Raw genomic sequence first — 25484 nt, 5'->3', positions numbered from 1 at the left:
ACACACCACTTTACAGCAATGCAGCCACAGCCCAGGCTGGGGCACCTGACAGTGCTGGTGGCACCAGGCACAATATTCTGCCTACCCTGGTGCTCCTGCATCAGCTTCTCTGGAAACTGGAAAGGGAGGGTGTGCTAGATAATATCCAAGTGCTGAAATGCAAAGCAGGGCTGTGTCACCCAGCTGGCTCCCTGTAGAAAGTGCTGCTGGTACTATGCACAAGAGATAGACAATGTGTCCCTCCAGAGCAGCTGCTGAGGCACTGCTTCCTGCTTGCATTTTCCAAAAAACCCAGAATTCATGGCAGGGTACCCCTCGCCACCATCTTGTTTTTGGTCCCCACTTTGCCCTGTACCCACAGCACCCACACCCCAGGGAACTCCACCAGACTGAGACAGGGGGTTACTGGAAGTGCTGTATTTACAGGGCAGTATTAACTTCTGCTGCTGTTATTTACAGTTTATTTACAAATAACCCCTGTAGTCACCAACAGTGGAACACGGCAGAGTCAGACAGGGCTTTATGGCAGGCTGGCACGGCAGAGCAGGCGGTTTCTGTTCCTTTCCCTTTCCAGCCCTGCCAAGGGAAGGGCTTCCTTGATTTGCCTTCCCCCAGACAGCAGAGGCAGTGCCTGTTAATGAGTAACAGGGGAGCAGAGGTGACTAACGCACACCTCAGCTTCTAGTGCTGCTTGCTGCAGGTGCCACGAGGAAAACACCAAGCCCAGGCTTCAGGTGAAGTGTTTCCAGGGCTGAGGGCAGCTGTGCCCACTGGCACGGCTCGGTGCCCAGGAAACACAGCTCTGGCAGTGAGGGTGTGTCACAGGTGTGCTGTGCTCTGGCACACACAGTGTGTCACAGACTGAGCTCACACAGGTGTGCTGTGCTCTGGCACACACAGTGTGTCACAGGTGTGCTGTGCTCTGGCACACACAGTGTGTCACAGGCTGGGCTCACACAGGTGTGCTGTGCTCTGGCACACACAGTGTGTCACAGGCTGCTGTTCTGGCACACACAGTGTGTCACAGGTGTGCTGTGCTCAGACAGGTGTGCTGCTGCTGTCCGATGTCACTTGGGGCAGCAGAGTACCAGGCTGCCAGCGGCAGTGTCCCTCCTGGAAGGGTGGCAGGCTCACTCCTGGGGATGGAGCCTCTGCCACCAGCTGCCTTTGAACTTAAATGTTCACTGACGGGCTGCAGGGTGCACAAACACCGACATCACCTTCCCGCAGTGTGGGAAGCGGGTCTGACAGCCCTGCCAGATGTGGAGCTCCTCTGCAGACCGCCCGGGGCTGCCCTCCCTCGGTCACCAGCAGGGAACGAGATGGTTCCGGGCAGCAGGCAGGGGGTGCCGGGCCAGGTCAGCCCTGCCCTGCGAACACAGCTTTCCCCGGGCACAGGGCAATAAAAGAGACGAGCTTTCCCCGTGGTGTTGGTCGGATCTCCCTCTCCAACAGATCAGTCCGGGTTTAGATGGAGTCTTCCAGGGAATACTAACAGGGGGCAGCAAGGGGCCGGCTGTTCCCTTTTCACTCGGGTTTGCAGCCCGGCTGCCAGAGAGGCGCCTTACAAAGGGACTTTTGGCTCGCCCCTGTGGTTCCCGGGTTTTCAGCCACGCAGGGGACAAAGATGCAGTTTATGCCCCAGGACCGATTTCCCAGCTCTGCCCGCCCTGGCCAAGCACCCGGCAGCTCTGCCCTGCCCCTGCAGCCCGGGACCACAGCCCGTGCTCGGTGCCTCCCTGCTCAGGGGGCGATGGCCGATGGCTGCTTCCTCTGCTCCTGCCTCATCTTCAGAGCCAGCATGGCCCGGCGGTACAAATCTGGGAACAAGGGGGCAGTCAGGCCCTGAGCTGGACCAGCTGCACGGCCCAGCTGCAGCCTGTGCTCAGTGCTCAGGCAGGGACAGCCCAGACCCCAGCACAGACACCCGGGTGGCCTCCCTGTAATCCCACCCCACAGCATGGGTGACCTCCCTGTATCCCACCCCACAGCATGGGTGACCTCCCTGCATCCCACCCCACAGCATGGGTGACCTCCCTGTATCCCACCCACAGCATGGGTGGCCTCCCTGCATCCCACCCCACAGCATGGGTGGCCTCCCTGTATCCCACCCCACAGCATGGGTGGCCTCCCTGCATCCCACCCCACAGCAGAGGCAGCAGCCTCTGCCCCCACAGCAGCACCCCCAGCCCTGCAGCAGCACTTGTCTGTGCCCGTGTCCCCACACCAGGCCCCCCATGGCCAGTGTCCCTGCACAGCCTGCTGCCAGCAGGCCAGACCCCTGGTGCTTTCAGCAAAATCTGTCCTGAGAAATACCAACCAAAGGTGCTTGAGACCTCCTCACGCTGCTGCTCCAGAGAAGGTTCCCGTGACTTGATTTTATTCTTGATTTTCTTCTTTTTTTTCTTTTTCATACCCTGTGCTGAACAGAGAAATACAAGATTTCAGGCACCACACACCTGAGCAAGGGTGTCTTTGTCACCAAACCAGCTGAGAGCACTGCTGGTGGCGGGTGTGCAGTCCTCCATTGCACCATCCCCTGTGGAGATGCTCAGGTGTCTCCTCTTCCCCTCTGGATCCCTGTGACCTGGCTCTGCACTCAGCTGGTCTGCAGGCAGAGCTGATGGAGGTGGCGGCCACCAGTGGTCCTGTATTTGGTCACATTGCCAGGCCTGCCCACAGGCCCCTCTCACCTGGGTGTGGGGTGGCCATCCCGATGGCTGAGGGCTCCTCCTGCCCGACCCTGTTGGGGAGCAGCAGCCCCCCGGCAGCCCCTACTCCCGGCCCCTCCGGCTCTTCGGCTGGGCCTGGCTGCCCCAAGCCCTTCTTCTTCACCTTCACCTTCCTCTTCCTCCTCCTGGGGCCCTTAGCGCTCTCCTCCTGGGCAGGGAAGGGGGATGAGGGGAGGGTGGCAGAGCCCCTCTCGCAGCCCGTCCATCCCGGTCCCATCCCTCACTCACCAGGGGCAGGAGGGGGCAGGCGGGGCGCACCGCCCGGGGCTCCCCGTTCTCCCGAGCATCCTCCGCGGGGAGCGGCCGGTCCCTGCGGGAGGAGCACAGCGCGGTGAGCCCGAGCGCTGCGGGGGGAGCCGGGGCCAGGACGGGCTCTGGGACCCGCACCCACCTGCGGGCGGGCGGGCGGCCGCGGGCGGCCCGAGGGGCGGGAGGCACCGGGGCGGCCTCCGGCGGGGCCGGGGCGGCGGCGGCGGCGCGGAGGAGCCAGCGCAGCCCCTGCAGGGTGGTGCGGGCCGGGCCGGCGGGGGGGACCCGCTTGGCGACACAGGGCTCCTGGGGACGGGAGAGCGGGGATCAGCGCCGGGCGGCGAGCGGGACCGGGAGCAGGAGCGGGAACGGGAACGGGAGCGGGGAGAGGGAACAGGAACGGGAACGGGGAACAGGAGCGGGTAACGGGAGCAGGAATAGGAGCGGGGAGCGGGGACGGGGAACAGGAGCGGGGAGAGGGAACGGGAACGGGAACGGGAGGGGGGAACGGGAGCGGGAATGGGAACGGGAGCGGGTGCGGGTGCGGGGAGCGGGGAACAGGAGCGGGAATGGGAGCGGGAACGGGAGCGGGAACGGGAGAGGGGAGCGGGAACGGGAGCGGGAACGGAAACGGGGAACGGGAACGGGAGCGGGGCCGGGCCCGCACTCACGATGCGGCACGGAGAGCGGTTCTCGTTGACCAGGCGCTCCAGGCACAGCCGCTCGATCAGCTCGCAGGGCAGCAGCGCGGCCGGCGCGTCCTGCTTGTTGGCCAGCCTGGGGCACGGCAGAGCGGCCGTCACCGCCGCCTCGGCCCCGCGCCTCGCCAGGGAGGCTGTGTGCTTTGTCCCGTCTGGCTGCGCTCAGGAGGAGCACTGCCCCAGCCTCACCTGGCACCGCAGCCCCCTCCCCACCTCACCTCACCTCCTCCCCCGGATGCTCCGATCTCCCAAGCGCTGCTGGGCTGCTCGTGTCCCCGCGCCCCCCGACAGCTCCCGGGGCGCCACCTCCCGCAGCCCCCGCCGCAGGGTCCCGCTCTGCCCCTCAGCCCCAGCTCACGGCCTGCATCCCAATCTTACAGCAAGAGCGGCTTCCCGGAGACATCAGGGTGGCTGAGGACGCGGCCCAGGACCTTGCGGGCCTCCTCCATCCGTGCCAGGTCAGCGGAGTCCAGCACGAAGAGGAGCCCGTGAGCCTCGCTGTAGTGGCTGCGCCAGGCGCTGCGGGAGCGCTGTGCCCCGGGCAGGTCCCGCAGGGTCACCTCGAACCTGTCCACCCGCAGGCGGCTCTGGCCGGGCTGCGCCCCGGGCAGCGCCTCCCCGGCCAGCGCTGGGGTGGGGAGAGCGCACGGCGCTGGCACGGGGACCCGGGAGCATCCCTGTGCCCCGTGCCCCTCTGCCCCGGCCACTTCCCCGCTCCACCGCCAGGGCTGCCCGGGACACGCCGTGCCCTGCACCCACAACAGCCCTGGGGCTCGGGAGCATTGGTCCCTTGGCTCCAGAGGACCACAAAGCTGCTGCCCCCGCCCGGGGCTGGCTCGGGGCTGTGCCGCTCCTCACCTCTCTCTATGTCCGCGATGACGGAGGTTTTCCCCGCATTGTCCAGCCCCATGACAAGGAGGGTCACCTTCCTGGGGAGCAACAACAGCAGCTGAGCACCCCAGGAATGGCTGTGCTCCCTGGGGACAGTGACCACCGCTGGCCCCAGGCAGGGGACCCTGCCCATGGCACCACATTTCAGCCAGGAGAGGGGCAGGACAGGGACACAGGTTCTGTCTCAGCTGGGGACAAGTGCAGGGACAATTCCTGGTGCATGGGAGAGGGTGAGGACAGGCACAAGTGCCTGGAGCCACCCCAACACCATGGGACAGCCATGCTGCAGAGCCTCCAAGGTGCTTCCTATGGCAAGGATTTATTTTCAAAGCATATAAGATTAAGCAATCATATGAACAGGCCAGCATGATTCTTCCTTATATGCAGTCAATGATTACACCTCCCTTGCAGTAAATTTTGAGTATTCACAGGTAGGGAAAGGTTGCAAGGATGATTTTATGAGCTTCTGCCTGGACTCAGGTGTTTTTCCTGATGCTAAACAGTCCTGTCCACTCTCCAGCAACCTGGTCCACCAGAGCCACACAGGCAACATTTTCTCTGCCACTGACCAGCCACTACAGCTATTTGCAATACCATTTTCTCCTCTAAACATATGGAGCAGGCTGTATGGCAGTGGGGGTGGCACGTCTCCACCTCCAGAATTACAGCAGGTAAGGGAACGTAAGGTGTCCTCTCTGGAGGGAGAGGAGCATAAACCTCCTTGCAGTGCTGTCCCAGGGAATTAGCCTGGATGTCCTGACACATGCAAACAAGGCAGGTGTTTCAGTTCATCCTCCCCAGCTTTCCTGGGGAGCTGCTGACTCTGCAGAGCCGGGATCCCTGTGGAACCATCCCTGCATTGCATCCCTGCTTCCCTGCCTGCCAGCTCCTGCCTGCTGCAGGGGCTGTGAGGACACACGCGTGCCCTGCTCAGCAGTCTGGGGACGGTTCAGGCACCTGTGTTCCCCTGTCACCACCCTGGTGACACTCAAAACACACGGGCTAAATATTGTCACCCCTGGGAGCCCCGGAGCGGGCACAGGGACCTACCTGACAGGGCTCCTGTATGGCCTGCAGCCACGACCAGCAGTGGGAGAAGAGGTGGAACATGGTCTGCAGCCCTGCACGGAGGGGTGGCCTCTGCAGCACCCACAAAGCGAGCAGCCCAGCGTGTCCCTGTGCTTCATCCTCCTCTGGGCTCTCTCTTCACGGCAGGGAACATCTCATCCACGGTGCCCTGTCCCATGGCACAGCGCTGCTGCCTTCTGTCTGCTGTGCACAAGCCAAGCCTGCAGAAAAATCCGTCCTGGGCAATACCCCATGAGCACAGCCCCTGCTCTCAGCGCCCCTCACATCAGGGGTGCCACTCACTCTCTCACCTGCTCATCCCCTCTGCTCACATGCCCTTTGCGTAGCAGCTGCTTAAACCTAATCTGGATTTAAGTTACTTACTCCTGCAGGCTCCTTAATCCGGGTGGGTCGGGCCAGGCCAGTGGCTGCAGGGGCACGGCTGTGGTGGCACTGCCACGCTGGGTGGCACTGACCCACCCACCCCGCTGCAGCCCCGTGTCCCCATGGCTGCTGGACGTGGCCCGTGGTGGGGACACTGCCTGAGAGCCACGTGGGCTGAGCCAGGGGCTCCTCTGAGGAGCAGCATCTCTGATGTTTGCCTGCAGCCCCTTCACAGGGCATGTGTGCACAGCTCTGCTGCTCGCCAGGGTCCCCTCTGAGCTGGGCTGGGGACAGCACTGCTCACTGTGTGAGTCTTGTGCCCTAGCAAGGGCACTGAGTGGCAGCAGGCCCTGTGCTCCCAGGGGTGGAAACAGCCACCAGCCCCAGCAGGAGCCTGGCTGGGAGCAGGGAAGTGGTGGAGACCCTCAGACCACAGGGCAGAGAGTGGAGGAAAAAACAGGCCAGCCCTTCGATCTTCATCTCTGAAGCTCTTATCTTGCTTCTCAGGTTTCCTGCTTCTTTTCCCAGCCAGAGCTGCCCTCCCTGGCTGGCTGCCACTGATGTGTGTGGAGAAGTCACACTGGGATATCTGAGCTGCAGGAGCTCTGCGTGGGGGCAGTGGAGTCAAGGGGACAGAGATCCTTCAAAAGCCACGCCCAGGAGCAAACAGGGAGCCTGCTGCCTCACATCAGTCTGTGCCAAAATACCCAGCACCAGCAGGACCACCTCGACCAGCTGGGCACCAACCATGAGCCAAAGACACTGAGACACTGCCCTGGCCCCAGGGGTGCCAGCCCAGGATGGGCACAGCCCCAAGCCCTTCCCTCAGCCCCAAGCCCTTCCCTCAGCCCCTGTCGTGGGCAAGGGAGGGGCCCCAGTGCCATGCCATGGGCAGGCAGCCAGGCATGGTGAATGGCTGATGAAGTTGCTGCTCTGATATCACAGCCAGATGCCATATTTGGGGTGACTGGTCACCCTGTGCTGCTGATGGTGGGGCAGTGGCAGCACCTCCCTGTCCCCATCCTGGTGGCCTTTCCCAGTTTGTCTGTGCCTGTGCCAGCAGGCTGCACTGGGGAGCAGTGGCCGGGGCAGGTTCACACGCAGCATGGGCTGTGATGCTTTTTGCAGAATTTGCTGTCTGAGGGCTGAAATGATCTGCTCCAAGTGTCAGCTCTTGCCTCTGTGTCTAGGGGTGGCACTGCCAGGGGACAGCCCAGCAGGGACAGGAATGTGCTATAACATGACCACAGGTGCTATAAATAGGGAAGTGCCGTGTGTCAGGCAGCCTGGAGGCAGCGGCTCAGCTTCCTGAGGGGCAGCAGGATCTGCTCTCCCTCTGCCACCAATGGATTTCCAGGCATCTCTGAACACTTGGGGTGCCACTGCTTTTAAAACAAGTGTCCAAAATCCCTGGTGAGACCAGAACTGGGGACAGGAAACCCCCCAGGAGCCCGAGGCAGCTCCAGGTCATGCCTCCCAGTGCACACACACCAGGATCAACAGCCAGGAAAACCTCAAAATCCACCCCAAATCTGGTGAAAGCCACACTCGGCTCCAGGGAAGCGGCACGAGGCCTGAGCCCACATGGATGTGAGGTCTGCTGTGAGGTCTGCTGTGAGTTCTGCTGTGAGTTCTGCTGGGGCTGAGCTCAGGTTAGGAGCAGGCAGCTGGCCCCCTGCCCACCCACCCGCCCAGGGGGCAGCCACACACACAGCCCTGCCAGGGCCACTGGGCCTCCCCAGGCGGTGCCAGCGGGGACCAGCCACAGCCATTCTGGTTTCCTTGGTGACTGTTGCCAGGTGAGAAACTCTGAGGCAGAATTTGTTATCTTGGCAGATGAATGAAGATGTTCCCCGCCGGAGCTGTGAGCAGCCCGTGCCCCGAGCCGGGCTGGAGCCCCTAGTGCTGCCAGCAGCCCCCAGGGAGGGCAGTGCCCGGGGCTGCCTGCCCTGGCATCGCTGCCCAGAAGGCAGCACGTGCTCTGGGGCCGTTCCTGCCCGCTGGGAGCCGCAGGAAGGGAGTGAGGAGGAACCACGGGCAGCACGCAGAGGCGCAGATGGCCGCGGGCTGGCGGGCTGCCCTGCCTGGGCTCCACTAGACCCCGTGAGTACGTGGGGCACAGGGGGGAAAAGGGAACCCCCTGGCACCCCGGGCGAGCAGCAGGGCTGGGGGGATGGCTGGGGAGCTTGGACCTGGGCAATGAGAGCTGGCAAGGGAACACAGAGGGCAGAGCAATAGGGGCTGCTGCAGCCTGCAGAGCCTTGAGCTGAGCTGACACCACAGCCAAGGTGATGGCAGAGACCAAAAAGTCCTGGCAGAAATATCAGCAAGCTGCTCTGCTTTGCCTGGAACCGCAGCAACTCTGCCCAAAAAGGGACCTGTGGTGGGCAGGGACACACACAGGCTTTGAGGGGAGCCTCATCTCTGTGTTTAATGTGTGATAGGACAGCTCTGAGCTGGCAGGTATGCCAACAGCCACATTGTCCCTTTAAATCCCAGCACAGCGCTGGGATAACCCCGGATCACAGCGGCTCCCAAATCCCAGGAGCTAATTACAGGCACACGCCCCGCAGCCGGGCTGGGAACACAGGATATTTACAGCCTGTGACACCGAGACCTCTTGCTGAGGAACTGGGGCACCACGGGCGTTTGCTGGCAGGGCACTGGGGACAGGGGATGGTTTGCACCCCACTGCCATGCCAGCATTGCAGGCAGCCATTCCCCGAGCTCTTTGGGGTATGGGAGGTGGTTTCTCCAGAGCGTTCTTTGCTCCCCAGGCCGGTGCCATCAGCCGGTGGTGGGGCAGGGGCAGGCAGGAAGCATGCAGGGAGCTGTTTGCTTTGCACCCCGTTCCTGGCAGGGAGCTTCCCAGCCAGAGCACACACACACTTGCTGGGAGAGGCTGGGATCTGACCCTGTTTGCTGCAGGACGAGCTGAGCTCCCTCCTCATTCCCTGCCCCGTGCCACAGCTCGGGGAGCCCCTGCCATGGCCACAGGCCCTACCCAGGCTCCTGCACTGGCTTTGCTGGGAGCATTCTGGTGCTCCTGCTGCCTTCCTGCGTGGGGAGAGGCGAGCATAAACTGTTCCTCCTGCCTGCCAGGATGCCCAGGGCACAGTGGGGTAGCACTGTGCCAGGGCTGTACACTCTTACAGCAGGGACCAGGGGAATCAGTTAATTAAAGGTAATTTTAACCCTTCCTGCCTGGTTTAGTGTTACAGCATCACCCACTGCCTGTGCTGGGGCTGTAGCCAAGGAGGCACGACTTCAAAATGTGTAATTACCACAAAGATCTGTAAATGCACCCAAAGGTAACTCTGCTTTCCTGTTAAAGAATTGAATTGTGAGGCAGCTGGCGTGGCCTGTGCTGCACCTGCAAGCACCCTCTGGCAGCACTGAGCCCGTGCCCAGATCCAGCAGGCTCAGCACAGCCCCCAGTGAGCTTTAGAGGGACGAGGTGCTCAGCACAGACACCAGATTCCCTCCCAGCAGGGTCAGAGTGGGGCTGCATGAGGAACTGGAGTGCTGAAAGCAGTCGCATGATGAAGCAAATGGAATAAATATTTCCCCAACCAGAAACTATTCCACAGACTGCTGGGGCAGGGAAAAATACAGCTGAGTTACTGTGAAAGCAATACAAAATCCAAACAGTTTAGGCTGTGGAAACCAGTCGTTTGCAAAGCTATTTCCAAACTAAGTCAAAAATTCCCAGCTCACAGACTGCTGGGAAGCTCCCAGCCCTGCCAGGAGGGCAGTGTGGCTGCACTGAGGGGACAAAACTGCGTCCCCTTCTCACACACCCGTCAGGCTGGGGGACACTTTGTGGCTGCCACTTCCCCCAGCCCACGGGGCCGAGCCACCGTCCCCAGTGTCACTGCCTGGCACCTGCTGGCTTTGTGGTGCCCCATGCCAGCACAGCCTGCGCTCCTGAGCAGCTCTCAGGCCTGAAGGCAGCCTGGCCATCCCCACAGCCCTGCTGCTGCCTCCCCCTCCGTGTGCAGGGCTATATTTGGGAAGGCAGCAGAGTGCTGGGCATGTTCCAACGAGCACCCTGGGAGTGGTGTTTGCTCTGGGTCCCAGAGAGGAAGCTGGGGGAGCAGCTGGCAGCTCTCCCTACCTGGGCTCTTTAAGAGCCTGGCTCGGAGCTCCCTGTCTTTTCCAAACAATTTTCTCTTCTCCTTTTACAGGAGCTGAGCCGCCAGGCAGGCATGTGCAAAGCAGACAGGGCTATTTTGAGACTGAGAGCCGGTGAGGAAGCTTGCTCCCACCCCACATACAGCCCAGGCTCCCACACACAAGTGCCCTGGCACATCCAAGGGGCTGGGAAAGCTGCACAGCAAACCCTGAGGCTTCACACAGTGGGCAGCCACCACCACCACTGCCCCTGGTGCAAGGTGTGCTCTGTGAACACTGGGATTAATAAAAAAAAATTATGGAGGCTGGGATTAAGAAATTAATGAAGCTGGGATGCTGTCCAGGGCTGGGCAGGCACCTGTGGAGACAGGAAAATTGACATTTGCACCTGGTAGTGAGACTCAGGCTGGTGCCTTGGGCATCCCCAATGATCCTCGTGGGTCCCTTCCAGCTCAGGAGATTCCGTGATTCTGTGAATCTGTGATTCTGTGATTCTGTGATTCCATGATTCTGTAATTCTGTGATTCTGTGATTCTGTGATTCTCTGAATCTGTGATTCCATGATTCTGTTATTCTGTGATTCTGTGATTCTGTGATTCTGTGATTCCATGATTCTGTGATTCTGTGATTCTGTGATTCTGTGATTCCATGATTCTGTGATTCTGTGATTCTGTGATTCCATTATTCTGTTATTCCGTGATTCTGTGAATCTGTGATTCTGTGATTCTGTGATTCCATGATTCTGTTATTCTGTGATTCTGTGATTCCATGATTCTGTTATTCTGTGATTCTGTGATTCCATGTCACTTCACATCCCCCAGCCCAGGGGCTGTTCTGCATCTGGGAGGTTCCAGAGTGAGGGGCAGTCAGCAGCCACCAGCTCTGCTGGTGCAGAATGCAGCCACTCTGGAGAGGGGACACCAGGGTAGGATGTCCCAGTGCGTGGCCTGGCCCTGCTGGCCTGTGGCAGCTCTGGCTCAGGCAGTGTCTCTGACAGGGGTGTCCCAGGGTGTCTGTGCAGCCCCAGCTGTGCTGGGCTGGCAGGCAGAGGTGTGGGTGTGGGGCTGGCAGGGACAGGGAGTGGCAGCGGGACAGGAGCTCTGCTGATGCTATCTGTGACCCACATCGCTTTTATGGTCTGTCTGCTGTTTACAGCACAGAGGACAGGTGGGGTCAGGCTCTAGAGGTGACTCACAGCTGGAACAGCTCCTGCTGCTCCGTGCTTGGGACAGAAAATGGGATAATAACTGGTGCGGAAAACGCTGTGAGGCTTTGTCTGTCCATTCCTCTCGGTGGCTGCTGGGGCTTATGGATACAGGACTGGAATTCTTGCTTGTTAAACAGTTGCTCTTAAGGATTTCGTCACGAAGCCGGGGAAGCTGAAATTAAAAATATGATGAGTCGAAGCCCAGGCATTGCTCAGCCGAGGGCTTGGTGACCTGCCAGACTCCTGGGGAATGCTTTTAATTTGGATGAGTGGAAGTTGCACAAATGGAACAAACGGCACGCTGCTCTTGCTGCTCACACAGAGCCGTGGGTGCAGTTGGCAGTGCCACAGGATGTGTTGTCGCTGGCTGAGCACCCAGCCAGGCAGAGCTGCTCCCATGCACAGCTCCCAGCCTGGCTGGCCACCGTCACCACTCAGCCTGGACACTGCTGCCTTCACCCTCTGCCCTGCCAGAGGAGTTTTTTGGAGAGGCTGTTTTCCAAAAACAGCTTGAAAATATGTAACTGTCATACCAGAGCTGAGTGGTCACACACAGATCTCCCATCCCCGCCAATCAGGCCAGTCCCCATGAGCTCATGGCGTTTGTGGTTTCCCAAAGCAGCTGTTCAGCTTGGAAGGAACAGCTCTGAGCAGCTGCAGGGACAGGGATTGCTTCTGTGTGGGAGCTGTTGCTGGGGGAGGTATGGCCTCCAAAGTCTCAGGCAGTTTTATTCTCAGCTCTCCTGCTGATAAGCCTGATAGCCCTGGAAACGCTTCCAGCCTGGTGCAATGGGGAAAGCCTGGTGCGTGTGGTTTGGGGGGTTTTGTGCTTTTGGCTGGCGTGGGGCAGGTGAGTGGACAGTGTCTCTGTTCCTGATGTGGGCACCTCCTTGTTAGCTGGCCTAGAGGCTCAGGGCTGAGCACTGAGAGCCTTTTACAAGTTACCTAAAAATTCCTGGTCTGCCTGAACTGGGGAAAACTGACCAGTGTCCAACACTGTTTGCCTTGTCCCAGGTGTCCCAGGCAGGCAGCGTGTGCCCAGGCTGAATGAGGGGGTGCTCAGGGGTGTGTTCATCCCCCTGTGCCCACCCCAGCCCTCCTGGGGAAAAGTGGGCAGGGCTGGAGCTGGGGGCAGCGTGAGCCGGGCACAGCAGGGACCCCATGGGGACAGCCCAGCCAGCCTTGTGTTCCCACCACGGGCAGGTGAACAAGGGGGGACAGACAGCACGGAGGGGGGCTGAGAGCGCTGGGGGTTTGGCTCTGCCAGCGAGCCCACATATCCCATTATTGAAGGTGATGGGAAAAGCAGTCTTGCTCAGCTGTAGCACAAGGTCACAGCTGGAGGCATGAGGAACATCCAAGGTACACGAGACGCATCTCCCGTGTTACAACGTTCCCAAATCTCCATACACACGCCAGGCACTGCACCTGGAGCGTGTCCCTGACACAGCTTGTCTTGCTGGATACCAGAATGCTCCTGCCCTGACAACACCCTCCCTCCCACACTCTGCCCATTGAGCAGGCCAGGGCCATGTGGTGCCATTTCTGGGCCTGGAGCTGGGGTCAGGCCCCAGATCTGAGGTGCTGCTGGGTGCAGGCAGCTCTCTGGCAGCTGTGTGATTCAGGCAAAGCTGGCACCCACACTGGCATCCTTCCTGCCCCACAGTGGGACCCCAGTGTCCCTGGGGCTACCCGAAAATTCTGCCCTGGAGGGACCCTCCATGTGCTGCTGCACCTTGGGGTGTTGGCACCTACCAGGAATTGATTGGGCTTGGACTTGACAGGGGGTCCTGGGAGGGCTCCACAGTCTCAAGGGCACACTCGAGGGGTAGCATGGGGATTGTCCCGCTGTATCTGGGGAGGGGGAGTCCCGAGGAGGGTTTGGGGGGGCTCTGGGCTGTGGGTCCATGGGGCCATGGGGCTCTTCCCTGCAGAGATGGGGAGCCCTCGGTAGAAGGTCCTGGTCCGAGACAGGGGTGTGGGGGCAGAGGGGCAGGTGGGGCTGTCCTGGGGCAGGGACCTGCACACCTGGTGGGGACAGGGCACAGCAGCGAGGGGGTCCCGGCGCAGGAGGGTGCCGGCCAGGGCAGGGCTGGGGCACCGGGAGCCGGAGGACCCGGCCTGGAGGATATGGACCTGGTGGGGATGGATCCGGCCGGTGCAGCCCGGACCAAGGGCTCGGGGCGGTCCCGGAGCGGTGCCGGTGCCGCGGGCTCGGCGGTCCCGGATCGGTCCCGGTGCGGTGCCGATGCCGCGGGGCTCGGGGCGGTCCCGGAGCGGTGCCGGTGCCGGAGTGGTCCCGGATCGGGGCCGGTGCCGCGGGGCTCGGGGCGGTCCCGGAGCGGTGCCGGAGTGGTCCCGGATGGGTCCCGGTGCGGGGCCGCCCGTCGGGGCCCGGTGCGGCGGGGGAGCCCCGCCCCGGCCGTCCCGCCCCGCAGCGCGGCTCCTCTCTCTCTCTCTCTCCGCCGCAGCCCGGGATGGCGCCGCGGCGGGGCTGAGCGGCCGGGCCGGGCCGGGCCGGGCCGGGGCCGCCATGGACGCTCCGAGCGGGGGCTGCCCGCCCGCCGCCGCCCCGTCGCGGGCGAAGCTGCCGCTCGGCATCGTCTTCTCGACGGCGCTGTTCTGCGGCGAGGGGGCGGCGGCCGCCGTGCTCTGCCTCTCCTACGGCCACTCCGACGACCGCTTCTGGCTGGCGCTCACCGTCTTCTTCGTGCTCTGCCCCTCCGTCCTGGTGCAGCTCACCCTCATCTTCGTGCACCGCGACCTCAGCCGCGACCGCCCGCTCGTCCTGCTCATGCACCTGCTGCAGCTCGGGCCCATCATCAGGTGAGCGAACCCTGGGCACGCCCGGGCACCCCCGGCACCCCCGGCAGGGGCGCGGGCACCGGGTGAGAGCAGGGAGCAGCGCCGGGCAGTTCGGGCACCCCGGCTCCGTGTGTCAGCGGCCACCTGCCCGGAGCTGCTCCTGCCGCCTCCCCGTCCCTCCGCCCCGGCCCTGCTGCTCCCGGCCCGCGGGGACCCCTTGCCCGCCGGTTCTGCCGCGGGTGCTCCCGCTGCTGGAGCCCGCTCCGGGCAGGACACGACTCTGCCAGCCTGTTGTGTCCCAGCTGCTGGGAAAACTCTGCCCGAGGTCCCGGAGACAGCCAGCGATTCACTCAGCCTCTCGGGTTTGCCATCATTTGGCTGTGCTTGTGCTGGGAATCCCCGGTGGGTGCTCCGGGGTGAATACTGACATGGTACGGGGCTGAGTCAGGAGAAGTTTACATTAGATATCAGGAAAAGGTTTTACACCCAGAGAGGGGGTGGTGCAGCTCTCAAACAGGCTCCCTAGGGAAGTGGTCACAGCACCTGGCCTGTCTGAGTTCGACAAACCTTTGGACAACACTCTTGGGCACGTAGTGGGATTCTGGGGGTGTCCTGCATAGGGCAGGAGTGGGACTCAGTGGGGTTATGGGACATGGAGAAGAGCTAGGTGTGGGAGTGGGGCTGGCATGGGAGCTGTGGGGCACCGGGCTGTGCTGGGAGGAGGACGGTGAGGGGGTGGATGGATGTTGCACAAGCCGATCCCTCATTCCTTGGGAATGCTGCGGTGCCTCCCGGGCTGTCATCACCAGGCAGCCTGCTCCATGAGGAGGCACTGCAGGAGGCATGGCACAGCCATGGCATGCAGGGGGCATGGCACAGCCACCACCTCCACGGGCTCCTTCCCAAGGGCAGCCCAGCAGCCAACTTTGGGCTCGCTGTACCACAGGCTCCCAAACCACCGCGGCCGCTCCGCACTTCCTCTGCCACCGGAAACAAGCAGTGCACCAGATGTGTCCCTGTCACCATGGCTTAACTTGAGAGCCACCCTTGCCTGGTGCTGCCAGCCTGTGCTGGCCCACAGCAGTGCTGTGACTCTCACCACACCAGCGAGGCTGGCTGAGCTGGGTGGGTGCTGCCCAGCTGCTGTAGGAGCCAGCCGGGGCTGCCCGGGGCAGGCTGCTTGGGCTGGAGCTGGAGCCCAGCCTGCTGAGAAGGTCTGGCAGGGCACTGGGAGCCAGCTGGGACTACCCTGCAAGCTGGATCTTCGGGATGAAACTGTTTTTCCCATTAGAGTTTGCAATGAGCCATGAGTGCTGGCTTGATCTGTCGAGAGAATTTATCCTAAACCCTCCCTCCTTTTGGGTTTGGTACACAGCAATTTGTGCTGTCCTGATAAGAACCCATAAACAATGGTGTCCAGCTGGGCCCCAGGCAGAGCCAAGCTGATCCCCTGTGGCCATGCACACCCCTCCATGGCTCTGTGGAGGGGCTGGGGGTCCCCTGTCCCTGCAGGCATGGCAGAGTCCCAGCCCTGCCCACAGTGAGGCCTGCAGAGAAGGGGCTGAGGAAACTCTCCCTTATCTGCCCGTGCCACACACGGCTTCACCCTGCGCCCTCCTTCCTGCTGTCCCCAGCAAGCAGGAAGTGTAGAAGCCTTCTTCTGCTCAAGATGAGAGATCAAAGAGAAGTCTGATATTCAGCTCTGATACTTCAGAGTTTCTGTTGCCTCTGCTTAGAGGAAGAGGTTTCTGCCGGTTGGGAAAAACAGAACCCAAGGGTGATTAACACCTTCCTGTAGCTGCAGCTCCCAGCAGGGTCGCTGCTTTGTACCCTGGATGCTGCACCTCTTCCAGCAGCTCTCTGGAGCAGTTGTTGCCCCCCTGGTACCCATGATCCCCCTGAATGCTGGAGCAGAGGAGCAGCCACGGGCCATGCCCATGGTCCTGATGTGCCCACAGCACTTTGGGCAGTTGCCCAGAACAGTCGGGCTGCACTCACCGGGAGTGGGCTCTGGGCAGCACCGGCAGGGTGGGGCTGCAGGTGCTGGAATGGGACATCAGGAGGGCTGGGGCGACGGCTGCCGTGTCCCCACAGGTGTGTGGAGGCCCTGGTGGTGTACTGCTGGTCGGGGAGGGAGGAGGAGCCCTACGTGACCATCACCCGCAAGCGGCGGCTGCGGCAGGGCTACGAGCTGGAGCTGGAGCAGGAGGTGGGGCACTCGGAGCGGCGCCTGGCCACGCACCGCAACGCCTTCAAGCGCATGGCCGTCATCCAGGCCTTCCTGGGCTCCACGCCGCAGCTCACCCTGCAGCTCTACATCAGCGTGCTCGAGAAGTACGTCCCTGCTGCCCGAGGTAAGGGCTCCCCAGAACCCCACCAGGGCACCGGGGCAGCTCCTCAGCTGCTTGTGCTGAGGGGGCATCCGGGCAATTCAAAAAGTCCCTCCTGGGCACAGCTTCCATTGGACTCCCTGAAATGTGGAGCACGACCCACAAATCTTGGGCACTCATCAGCTCTCTGCTTTCCTGCTTGCAGTGATGCAAAGTGGGAAAGAGCAGGCGTGGCTGAGGTGCCAGGCTCTGCTCCCAGACCCATGCTCATGAGTATCTGCCCTCCAGAGCCAAGCCATCCACTCAGTGCCATGTCTCATAAGAGGGTCAGGTCCCTGTCCTAGCCTGCTCCAGTCTCCATTCGTTTTTTTCCATCTAGCGAGAGGCTCTGGCTCCCTCAAGTCCCCCCACTGTATCTATTTCTGCACATTTTCCAGCAGCCAGAGCTCCCAGCCCAGCACTCCCACTCCAAGGCTCCCTTCCCTCCTCCCAGGATGTTTATGTGCTTGGGGGTGGATATGCCAGAGCAAACTTTTAACTCCCATTTTGGCACCGAGCTGGGCAGGCAGGTGTGCTCTGCACCATTCCAATTACAGTGCTGGCTGAAGAGCTGCCCTCACCCAGCAGTGCTGGGAGCCCAGACCTTGTCATCGGTGCCCACAGCAGGTGCATGAAAAGGGAAGCACAGGAGATGCCCCGTAGAAACTGCCTAATTTGCCACAGCCCTCTGCAAAGGCATTTTGGGGAGTTGCAGATGCACAGGAAGAATGAGTGCCAGTGCTGCTTTAGCAGTAGATGCATGAAGTAAATACCAAATGATGTGTTCTGGGTGATTCCCTCGCAGCTGGAGTGCCAGCTCAGCCCTGCAGCTGGCAGCCACCATGGATGGGACCAGCTGCACTCTTCTATTTCTCTCCATGGTATTCCTGGCAGTGCTGAATGTGAGCAGCTGCTGGCATTCCCTACAAATGACCTTGGCTCTGCAGCCCTCGGATGGGGCTGGCTCTTGGGATGCCTCTGGGGCTACAGTGCTGCAGCTCTTGGCTGGGGCGAAGGCAGAGGGGCCCTCGTAGCACTGACTGTGCCCTGCTCACCCTTGAGCAGCATTTCCTGCACAGGGCAGGGGGCTGGGGCATGGTCCAACCACAGAAATGGCTCCAGTTTGGCCAAGGCTTGTGTTTTATTGGTGTAGGGAGAACCTTTGTGTTCTGAGCCCCCTGCTGCCAGCAGCCTCCTCATCATGGGGACTGTCACCACCATCCATGAGCTGTTCCAGCAGTGCTCACACTGAGCCTTCTGCTGTGAGCCCAGGTGTTGGGCACCCTGTACTTCTCACCAGGAGAGGCACCCCAGGTTTCCCACCTGGAGCTGTCACCCCACACTCTGCACCCCAGGCAGCGGAGAGGCTGGACACAGCCTGGCCCCTCCACTGCCTGACTGGCCTGCTCTGTCCCTCTGCAGCCGTGCTCATGGCCATCTGCCTGGTGTCAGTCACCTACGGGGCCCTGGTCTGCAACATCCTGGCCATCCAGGTCAAGTACGACGACTACAAGGTGCAGCTGCGGCCGCTGGCCTTCCTGTGCATCGTGCTGTGGCGCAGCCTGGAGATCTCCACCCGCATCGCCGTCCTCGTGCTCTTCAGCACCGTCTTCAAGCACTGGATCATCCCCATCGCCCTGGCCAACCTCCTGGTGGTTTTCTTCTTGCCCTGGGTGCAGTTCTGGCGCAGCGGCAGCCGCCTGCCCGACAACATCGAGAAGAACTTCAGCCGCCTGGGCACGGTGGTGGTGCTGTGCGCCTTCACCCTGCTGTACTCCAGCATCAACATGTTCTGCTGGTCGGCCGTGCAGCTCAAGCTGGCCGACCGGGACCTCATTGACAAGTCCCAGAACTGGGGCCGCCTGGCCGTGTACTACGTGGCCCGGCTGGCCGAGAACACGGCCCTGGTCATCCTCTGGTACTTCTTCAAGACTGACGTCTATGAGAACGTCTGCACCGCGCTGCTGGTGCTGCAGCTGCTCCTCGGCTACTGCCTGGGCATCTACTTCATGCTGCTCTTCTTCCAGTACCTGCACCCCTGCCGCCAGCTCTTCAGGCACAACGTGGCTGACTTCCTGCACTGCGTGTGCTGCCGCCGGCGCCCCGCAGGGACCCCGCTGTGCCTCGAGGCACCCCTGGAGCCCGGCGTGAGGCACAGCATTGTCTGAGCACCCGGCTCCTCCAGCCAGCCTCGGACATGGCACGGGCAGCACAGGGCTGTGCCAGCAGCTGGAGGATGCCCGTGGCACAGGCTGAGTGCTGCCTGGTGGCAGCAGGTCCCAGTGCATCCCCTCGGGGGCAGGGGGACAGGAGTGTGCTTGCCCGCTCAGAACCACTCGTGAACATGAAGGAAGGTTGATTTGGATTGGACATAAGGAAGTTTTTTGCAGTGAGAGTGGTGAGGGACTGGCACATGTTGCCCAGAGAGATGGTGGATGTCCCATCCCTGAAAACATTCAAGGCCCGGTTGGGTGGGCTCTGAGCAACCTGGCCTGGTTGAAGATGTCCCTGCCCATCTCTGGAGTGTAACTAGATGGCCTTTAGAGGTCCCTTCCAACCCAAACTATTCTACAATTCGACAATTCTACAGCTTATGGGGTGCCCCAACCAGTTGCCCATGCCAGCTGGCTGCCACATGGTGCAGAGCCCCTGGGGTGCCCTGACACCCCCACTGCTGCTATGGTGCTTACGGTGACCTTGTGCCACGGGTGCCACTGGGACTGTTGTAAGCAGTAAAGAAACTTTGCTGTGACTGCGAGTCTGGGTGCTGGCAGTGACTCACACGGAGGGTGGGGACCGTCCCAGGGGCTGGCACTGGTGCACACACCTGCTGTCCACGTAAAACTCCTTTACAGGCACTGAAATGGGGCTGTGCCAGCGGGAAGTGGGGATGAGGGAGCCCCTCTGTGGAGGTCCAGGAGCACGGCGGGATGGGGCTGGCCTCGTCCTGTGCTTCCGTCAGCATGGCCGTGGCTGCAGGCCAGCAGAGAGCAGCATGCCAGCAAGGAGCAAGCCTGTCTGACCTGTTCCTCCAGGCTCAGGGGCCCAGAACAGGCTGCTGTTCCCAGCTGGAGCACTGGACGCCCCAGGGCTCAGGGCCCTGCAGTGGAAGGCAGGCAGGAGGGGAAGGGTGGCTGGCACAGCAGTGGCAGTGGGTGCTGATGGGACCCAGACATCCTGGCCCCAAACCAGGAGTGTGACACCCCCCAACCCAGCACCCATTTCTGGGGTCAGCTCAGTTTGGGTGCTGGACTGAGGATGCTCATCAGCCCTGGGGGCCCATGGAGGTGCAGCACTACTGGTGCTCGGTCTTAAATCACCCACCTGTAATGGATGCCCAGGCTGGATCCTGGCACCAGGGCAGCACTGTGACCCCCGGAGGCTTCTCTTCCTTTGGTGGTTTCCCTGGAAGATGGGCAGTGCAGGCTGGGGAGAGAGGCCAGGGAAAACAGAGCTGTTGAGCCAGAACAGGATGGATCCTCCACAACTTCTTCCCAGGAAATTCCTGCCTTACAAAAAAAGCCCATTTTTGTCCTCAGAGGTTGCAAAACCCCGGGAGGAGCAGGCAGACACCCTGTGTGACCCAGCCGTGGGGAACAGGGGATCTCTCAGCAGGGGCCATCCCCCGGCCAGCACAAGGGGCTCGTTCTGGTGTTGGCCTATTGGGTCAGCCCTGCCTTCCTGGAAGGAGCCTTTGAAAGCTCCGGCATTTCCTCCAAGTGCTCTCAGGGGAAAGTCCCCAGGTGCCGTTCCCAGGCCGGGCTGTCTCACCTGCTGTGCTCCATAAAAGCGGCTGGCAGCGGCGGGCGCGGGCACAGCGCACCATGGGCAACTGGCTGGTCAACCACTGGTTCTCAGCTGCTGTGCTCGTGAGTCTCTGGGGCTGGGGGCTCTGCAGGGTGCTGGGCTGTGCTGGGGGACCCTGGGGGTTTATAGGGGAGATGGGGGCTGATGAGCTGCCCTGGGGCTGGGCTGTGGGCAGAGACAAGCATCCCCTCTGCTCCCCAACCCACGCACCCTGGCAGCCAGGGGAGGGATGGGCTCTGGAAACCTGAAGTCTCGGGGAAAACACAGCTCATGGGAAAGGAGGTCCTGGAAAACTTCAAAATGCTGCTGCTTTGCCTGGCCACTCTGGCTGGGGGCCTGCCACGTGCCTCTTCTCCCCTTGTGAGAGGAGGAGGATCCTGTGAGAACTCGTGGCAGGGTGAGGAGCTGGCACCATAGGGACCATCTGCCGTGCTGCAGCATCTCTGGTGTAACAGAGCTTGCCTGGCCAGCACCCATCAGCTGCTCAGAGCTGTGTGAGGAGCTGTGAATGACTGGGAACATGGGGTTTACTGACAGTTGGGCTATTTTAATTTTTTAAGTTACTTAAAAAAGAAAAAGAAAACAGCCAAAAACCAAATACACAGCAGGGTGTAATTTTTTGGGTGGTTTTTTTGGGACCTGTGCAAAAATTCAGTGGCTGTGAGAGGCGGCAGTGTGGGATGCAGTGGGGTTAGGCAGGGGACAGCAGCACTGTGGGGCCAGGTGAGCCAGCTCTCTGTGAAACTTGCCTCTCCCAGAATCTTTCCCACACAGTCCTGACCACACTCTGGATCTGCTTTCCCTCCCATTACACGGGTGTTGCCTGCTCCTGCCTTTCCTCCTTCATCATGCTCGGTGATGCACAGGGCAGTGTGTGACAAGACAGCAATTCTGCAAGACTTCCGCACCTCTCCCCACCTTTGACCCTGTGTCCCAGCCCTGTGTGTGACAGGGCAGCTCACAAGGAAACAGGATGGATACTGTCTGCTGTCTGTCCTGACACCCTCTGACTGCACCCAGCCTGAGTGCTGCAGCGTGGGAGGCTCCCAGGACAGGGTTCCTCACAAGGCTGTGACTTTCCCCTGCAGGCAGCCTGGCTGGGCATCAACATCTTCCTCTTCACCTACTACTTTCTGTTCTTTGACCGGGATGAGCGCTATTTCTACACCAGGGCCATCCTTGGGGTAAGGGGCTCCCCACAGCACCCTGCCTGCCCAGGCAGAGCCCCTCGGGGTCTGCTGCAGTGGGGTGGGGGCTGCAACATCCCACGCCCCTCTCATGTTCTGTTCCCTTCCAGCCCACCATCACTCCATCCCACTCCACAGCCTGGCATTGCACCATGCTAGTCCCTGTCTTGATCCCTGTCTGCTCTCAGCCCAGCAGCATCCCAGCCCAGCCTAGCATAGCATCTCCCCCTCCCAGTCCTCTCCTAGCTCACCCCTCCCAGTCCCCATGCCAGCCCGGCATCCCTCCATCCCAGTTCCCAGCCTAGCTCAGCACTGTCTAATCCCACCCTGACCCAGTCCTGCACAGCCACGACAGGACAGTGGTGCTCACCCCTCTCTCCTCCCCAGTCTGCCTTGGCATGGGCTCGAGCATCAGCCAAGTGCCTCAACTTCAACAGCATGCTGATCCTGCTGCCCGTCTGCCGCAACCTGCTCTCCTTCCTCCGTGGGACCTGCTCGGTGAGTGTCCGTGGTGGCACAGCCAGCGTGGCCGTCCCCATCCCTGTCCCATCCTGACACCGTCCTGCTGCCTCTCCCTGCAGTGCTGCAGGCGGACCTTGCGGAAGCAGCTGGACCACAACCTCACCTTCCACAAGCTGGTGGCCTACACACTGGCCCTGCTCACAGGTACCCCTGGACTGGGATGGGGTGACAGTGGGGACTGGGAGCTGCCCGGTGGTGACTGCCTGTGCCCTGTCCAGCTGTGCACACCATCGCCCACCTCTTCAACCTGGAGCGCTACAACCAGAGCCAACAAGCCACTGACAGCAGCCTCCCCGCTGTCCTCTCCAAGATGCATCTGCAGGGCAGCGAGTGGCTGAACCCCATCCACTCCAACCAGACGGTGAGTGTGGCCTTGGCATCCAGCAACCCAGCACCCTCTGTCCCCTGCTCCCCTGACCCCCCTGCTGCCCCTGCAGACCGTCGAGTACGTGGCTTTCACCACCATCCCGGGGCTCACGGGGGTGATCATCACGCTGGCACTCATCCTCATGGTCACGTCCTCCACCGAGTTCATCCGCAGGAACTACTTCGAGCTCTTCTGGTACACACACCACCTCTTCCTCGTCTACTTCGCAGGCCTCGTCATCCACGGCATCGCGTAAGGCTCCTCAGCAGTGCCAGGGCAGGACAGCGAGGGGCAGTGCACACACACCCTGGTGGGACAGCCATTGGGCTGTCACAGTGGGCTGTCACAGTGGGCTGTCACCTGCCATTCCCAGGGCGGGCCAGCCCAGCTGGCCTCACTCAGTGTGGCTCAGCCCTGGCTGGGGGCAGAGCTGGCCCCTGGGCTCATCCCTCACCTCCCTGCAGCGGGCTGGTGCGTGGGCAGACGGAGCAGAGCATGGCAGAGGTGCCCCCCTATGACTGCGCCGAGTACCTCACACAGCGGGAGCAGAACTGCACCCACAGCTGCTGCAAAGACCCCGAGTTCGGGAGCATCCCTGCCGAGGTAGGGCAGTGGTGGGGTGCCTCTGGGGGAGAAACTTCCCTTGCCCTGGCCCTGCCCAATCCTTTGCTCTCCTCCATCCTCACAGTCCTGGAAGTGGGTTCTTGCCCCCATCATCCTCTATGTCTTTGAGCGGCTCCTGCGGGTCTGGCGTGCGCAGCAGAAGGTGGTTATCAAAAAGGTGGGTGGTGCAGGAGCCTGCTCCTCTGCCAGCTCCTCCCCTTGGAGTCACCTGTGCCACAGCCCCTCGCTGTGGTGGCCATGGGGAGGCGGGCAGGGGCCACAGGCACAGGGGCCAGGCTGAGCCCTGCCCGTGCCCCCAGGTGGTCATGCACCCTGCCCGCGTGCTGGAGCTGCAGATGCAGAAGAAGGGTTTCTCTATGGAAGTGGGGCAGTACATCTTTGTCAACTGCCCTGCCATATCTGCTCTGGAGTGGCACCCCTTCACCCTCACCTCTGCACCCGAGGAGGACTTCTTCTCCATCCACATCCGGGCAGCCGGCGACTGGACAGAGCGTCTCATCAACACCTTCCAACTGGAAACGCCCAGGTAGGCTGGGCAGTGCCCAACAGGTCATGCCAGGGATCTGGGGAGGCCGTAGCTCTCACCCAGGCCCTGCTCTGGCCAGGGTCGAGGTGGATGGTCCCTTTGGCACAGCCAGTGAAGACGTGTTCCAGTACGAGGTGGCCATGCTGGTTGGAGCGGGCATTGGTGTCACCCCCTTCGCCTCCATCCTCAAGTCCATCTGGTACAAGTTCCAGCAGGGTGACCAGACCCTCAAGACCAAGAAGGTATGGAGCGTCCCCTGGCACCAGCTGTGGGTTTCTTCCTCTGGCTCTGCTCCACCCTGACCAATCCCTCTCCCCCTGCATCCCAGATCTACTTCTACTGGCTGTGCCGGGACACAGGAGCCTTTGCCTGGTTCAACGACCTGCTTGCCTCCCTGGAGCAGAAGATGGCTGAGTCGGGCAAGGCAGACTTCCTCACCTACCGTCTCTTCCTCACTGGCTGGGACACCAGCATTGTGAGTCAAGCACAGGCTGGCATGGCTGCAAGAGGGGGACACAGGGAGGCCAAGCTGGGCAACAAGGGCAGGGCAAGCATGACAACGGCTTTTAGGCACCAAGTCCAGGCACAGTGTTTGGTGGGATCAGCAATGGATGCTCCTCTGTGGTGAGGGACTGGAGGGGGGCTCGTGGGTGGTGCCTGGGTTCTCACCACCCCTGCCTGCCCAGGCCAACAACGTGGCACTGCACTTTGACACCGCTACGGACACAGTGACGGGCCTCAGGCACAAAACCATCTTCGGGCGGCCCATGTGGAACACGGAGTTTGCAGCAGTGGCTGCAGCCCACCCCAGGTGAGAGCTGAGCAGGGAATTCGGGATGTTGGAGTCAGAGGCACTCCCTCTACCCTGGCACTCAGCACTGGGCTGGCTGTGGGAGAGGGGTGCTATCCCAGGCAGGGAGCCCACAAAGCTTTTCAATCCCTTTTCCCTGAGTTGCCCTCCTGGCACTGACATGCCCGTGCTGTTTGCAGGTCAGTGGTTGGTGTGTTCCTCTGTGGGCCACAGGCCCTGGCAAAGAGCCTGCAGAAGTCTTGTCACCAGTACTCCAGCCTGGACCCCAGGAAGGTCAAATTCTACTTCAACAAGGAAAACTTTTAAGTGGCAGCGAGGCTGGTGCCCCAGTGGGCAGGGACCCTGACTGTACTGCCTCAAGCCTTTCCAAAGCAAGGCCAGGAATACACATCTGTGCATGCACTGAAGCCAAGCTGGACACAGCAAGGTACTCTGTCTCCATGAGAAATTCCAGGTTCAAAGACTGCTGCCTGCCTGTCCTTGTGTTCAGGGGGTCCTCATGGAGCAAGTGGGCCTGTAGCTCACTGGGAAAGCAGAGCCACGTTCCGTGATGCTGCTGGAGCAGCAGGAAGCCATGGGAGCCCAGCAGGTTGGGCAGAACCACTGGATGGGGGTGGGACATGGGCATCCATGCAGGTGTCAGGGGCCAAACGTGCCCCTCAGGGTTTAAACACTCTTTTGTATAAATTAAACTTCCTTTTCTTTGTAATGAAAGCCTCTGTGGTGCCTCAGCTGTGCAGGTACAAGAAGCCCATGCTGTGCCCCTTGCAGGGCTTCAATAGAAGAGCTGGTAGATAGCAAACCCTCTGGGGTGCAGGACCAGACACCCCTCTGCATGGCACCCAGAGCCAGCCTGCACCTAGCACACAGCTCTGCTCCCACTGCAGCTCCCAGCAGGTTCTGCTCCAGCATGTGCAGAGGGGGAAACCCCGCTCCCTGAGCAGGCTGGCGTGGAAAGTGATACTGCAATCGGATCCAGAGCCCTTCCTGCCCTGCCAGCAGGGACAGAAAGCCAAGCTCTCTGTCCTGCCCTTCCCCTAGACCCCTGTAAACAGCACACTACAAGAAATTCCATTATTAATTCTTGCCCTGGTGTGGGG

The 25484-nt window shown here is 61.3% G+C and overlaps 2 protein-coding genes across 5 annotated transcripts; both read left to right on the top strand.

The window, feature by feature from the left end:
• The first annotated feature begins 7849 nt into the window (after window positions 1-7849).
• Window positions 7850-25092, top strand: NOX1 (NADPH oxidase 1). 3 transcript variants are annotated; one of them, XM_036402032.2, is made up of 13 exons: window positions 7850-8128; window positions 21436-21531; window positions 21922-22032; window positions 22116-22200; window positions 22275-22417; window positions 22494-22675; window positions 22888-23026; window positions 23112-23204; window positions 23347-23573; window positions 23653-23815; window positions 23902-24048; window positions 24260-24384; window positions 24564-25092. In XM_036402032.2, exons 1-13 carry the CDS (start codon window positions 7862-7864, stop codon window positions 24688-24690), a joined length of 1905 nt encoding a protein of 634 aa, XP_036257925.1. In that variant the 5' UTR covers window positions 7850-7861; the 3' UTR covers window positions 24691-25092. The 3 variants fall into 3 exon arrangements, with proteins under 3 accessions (XP_036257925.1, XP_054372317.1, XP_036257926.1); XM_036402033.2 differs by lacking the exon at window positions 7850-8128 and adding an exon at window positions 19391-20409; XM_054516342.1 differs by lacking the exons at window positions 23902-24048; window positions 24260-24384; window positions 24564-25092 and having other exon boundaries at window positions 23682-23761.
• On the top strand, window positions 8036-19298 carry XKRX (XK related X-linked). Of its 2 annotated transcripts, XM_054516343.1 has the most exons (4): window positions 8036-8128; window positions 13838-14192; window positions 16266-16525; window positions 17963-19298. In XM_054516343.1, exons 2-4 carry the CDS (start codon window positions 13900-13902, stop codon window positions 18706-18708), a joined length of 1299 nt encoding a protein of 432 aa, XP_054372318.1. In that variant the 5' UTR covers window positions 8036-8128; window positions 13838-13899; the 3' UTR covers window positions 18709-19298. The 2 variants fall into 2 exon arrangements, with proteins under 2 accessions (XP_054372318.1, XP_036257927.1); XM_036402034.2 differs by lacking the exon at window positions 8036-8128 and having other exon boundaries at window positions 13404-14192.
• Window positions 25093-25484: the final 392 nt, after the last annotated feature.

This window comes from Molothrus ater, chromosome 14, assembly GCF_012460135.2.
Source record: "Molothrus ater isolate BHLD 08-10-18 breed brown headed cowbird chromosome 14, BPBGC_Mater_1.1, whole genome shotgun sequence".
NCBI lineage: Eukaryota > Metazoa > Chordata > Aves > Passeriformes > Icteridae > Molothrus > Molothrus ater.
This window is presented reverse-complemented; position numbering and strand designations above follow the sequence as displayed.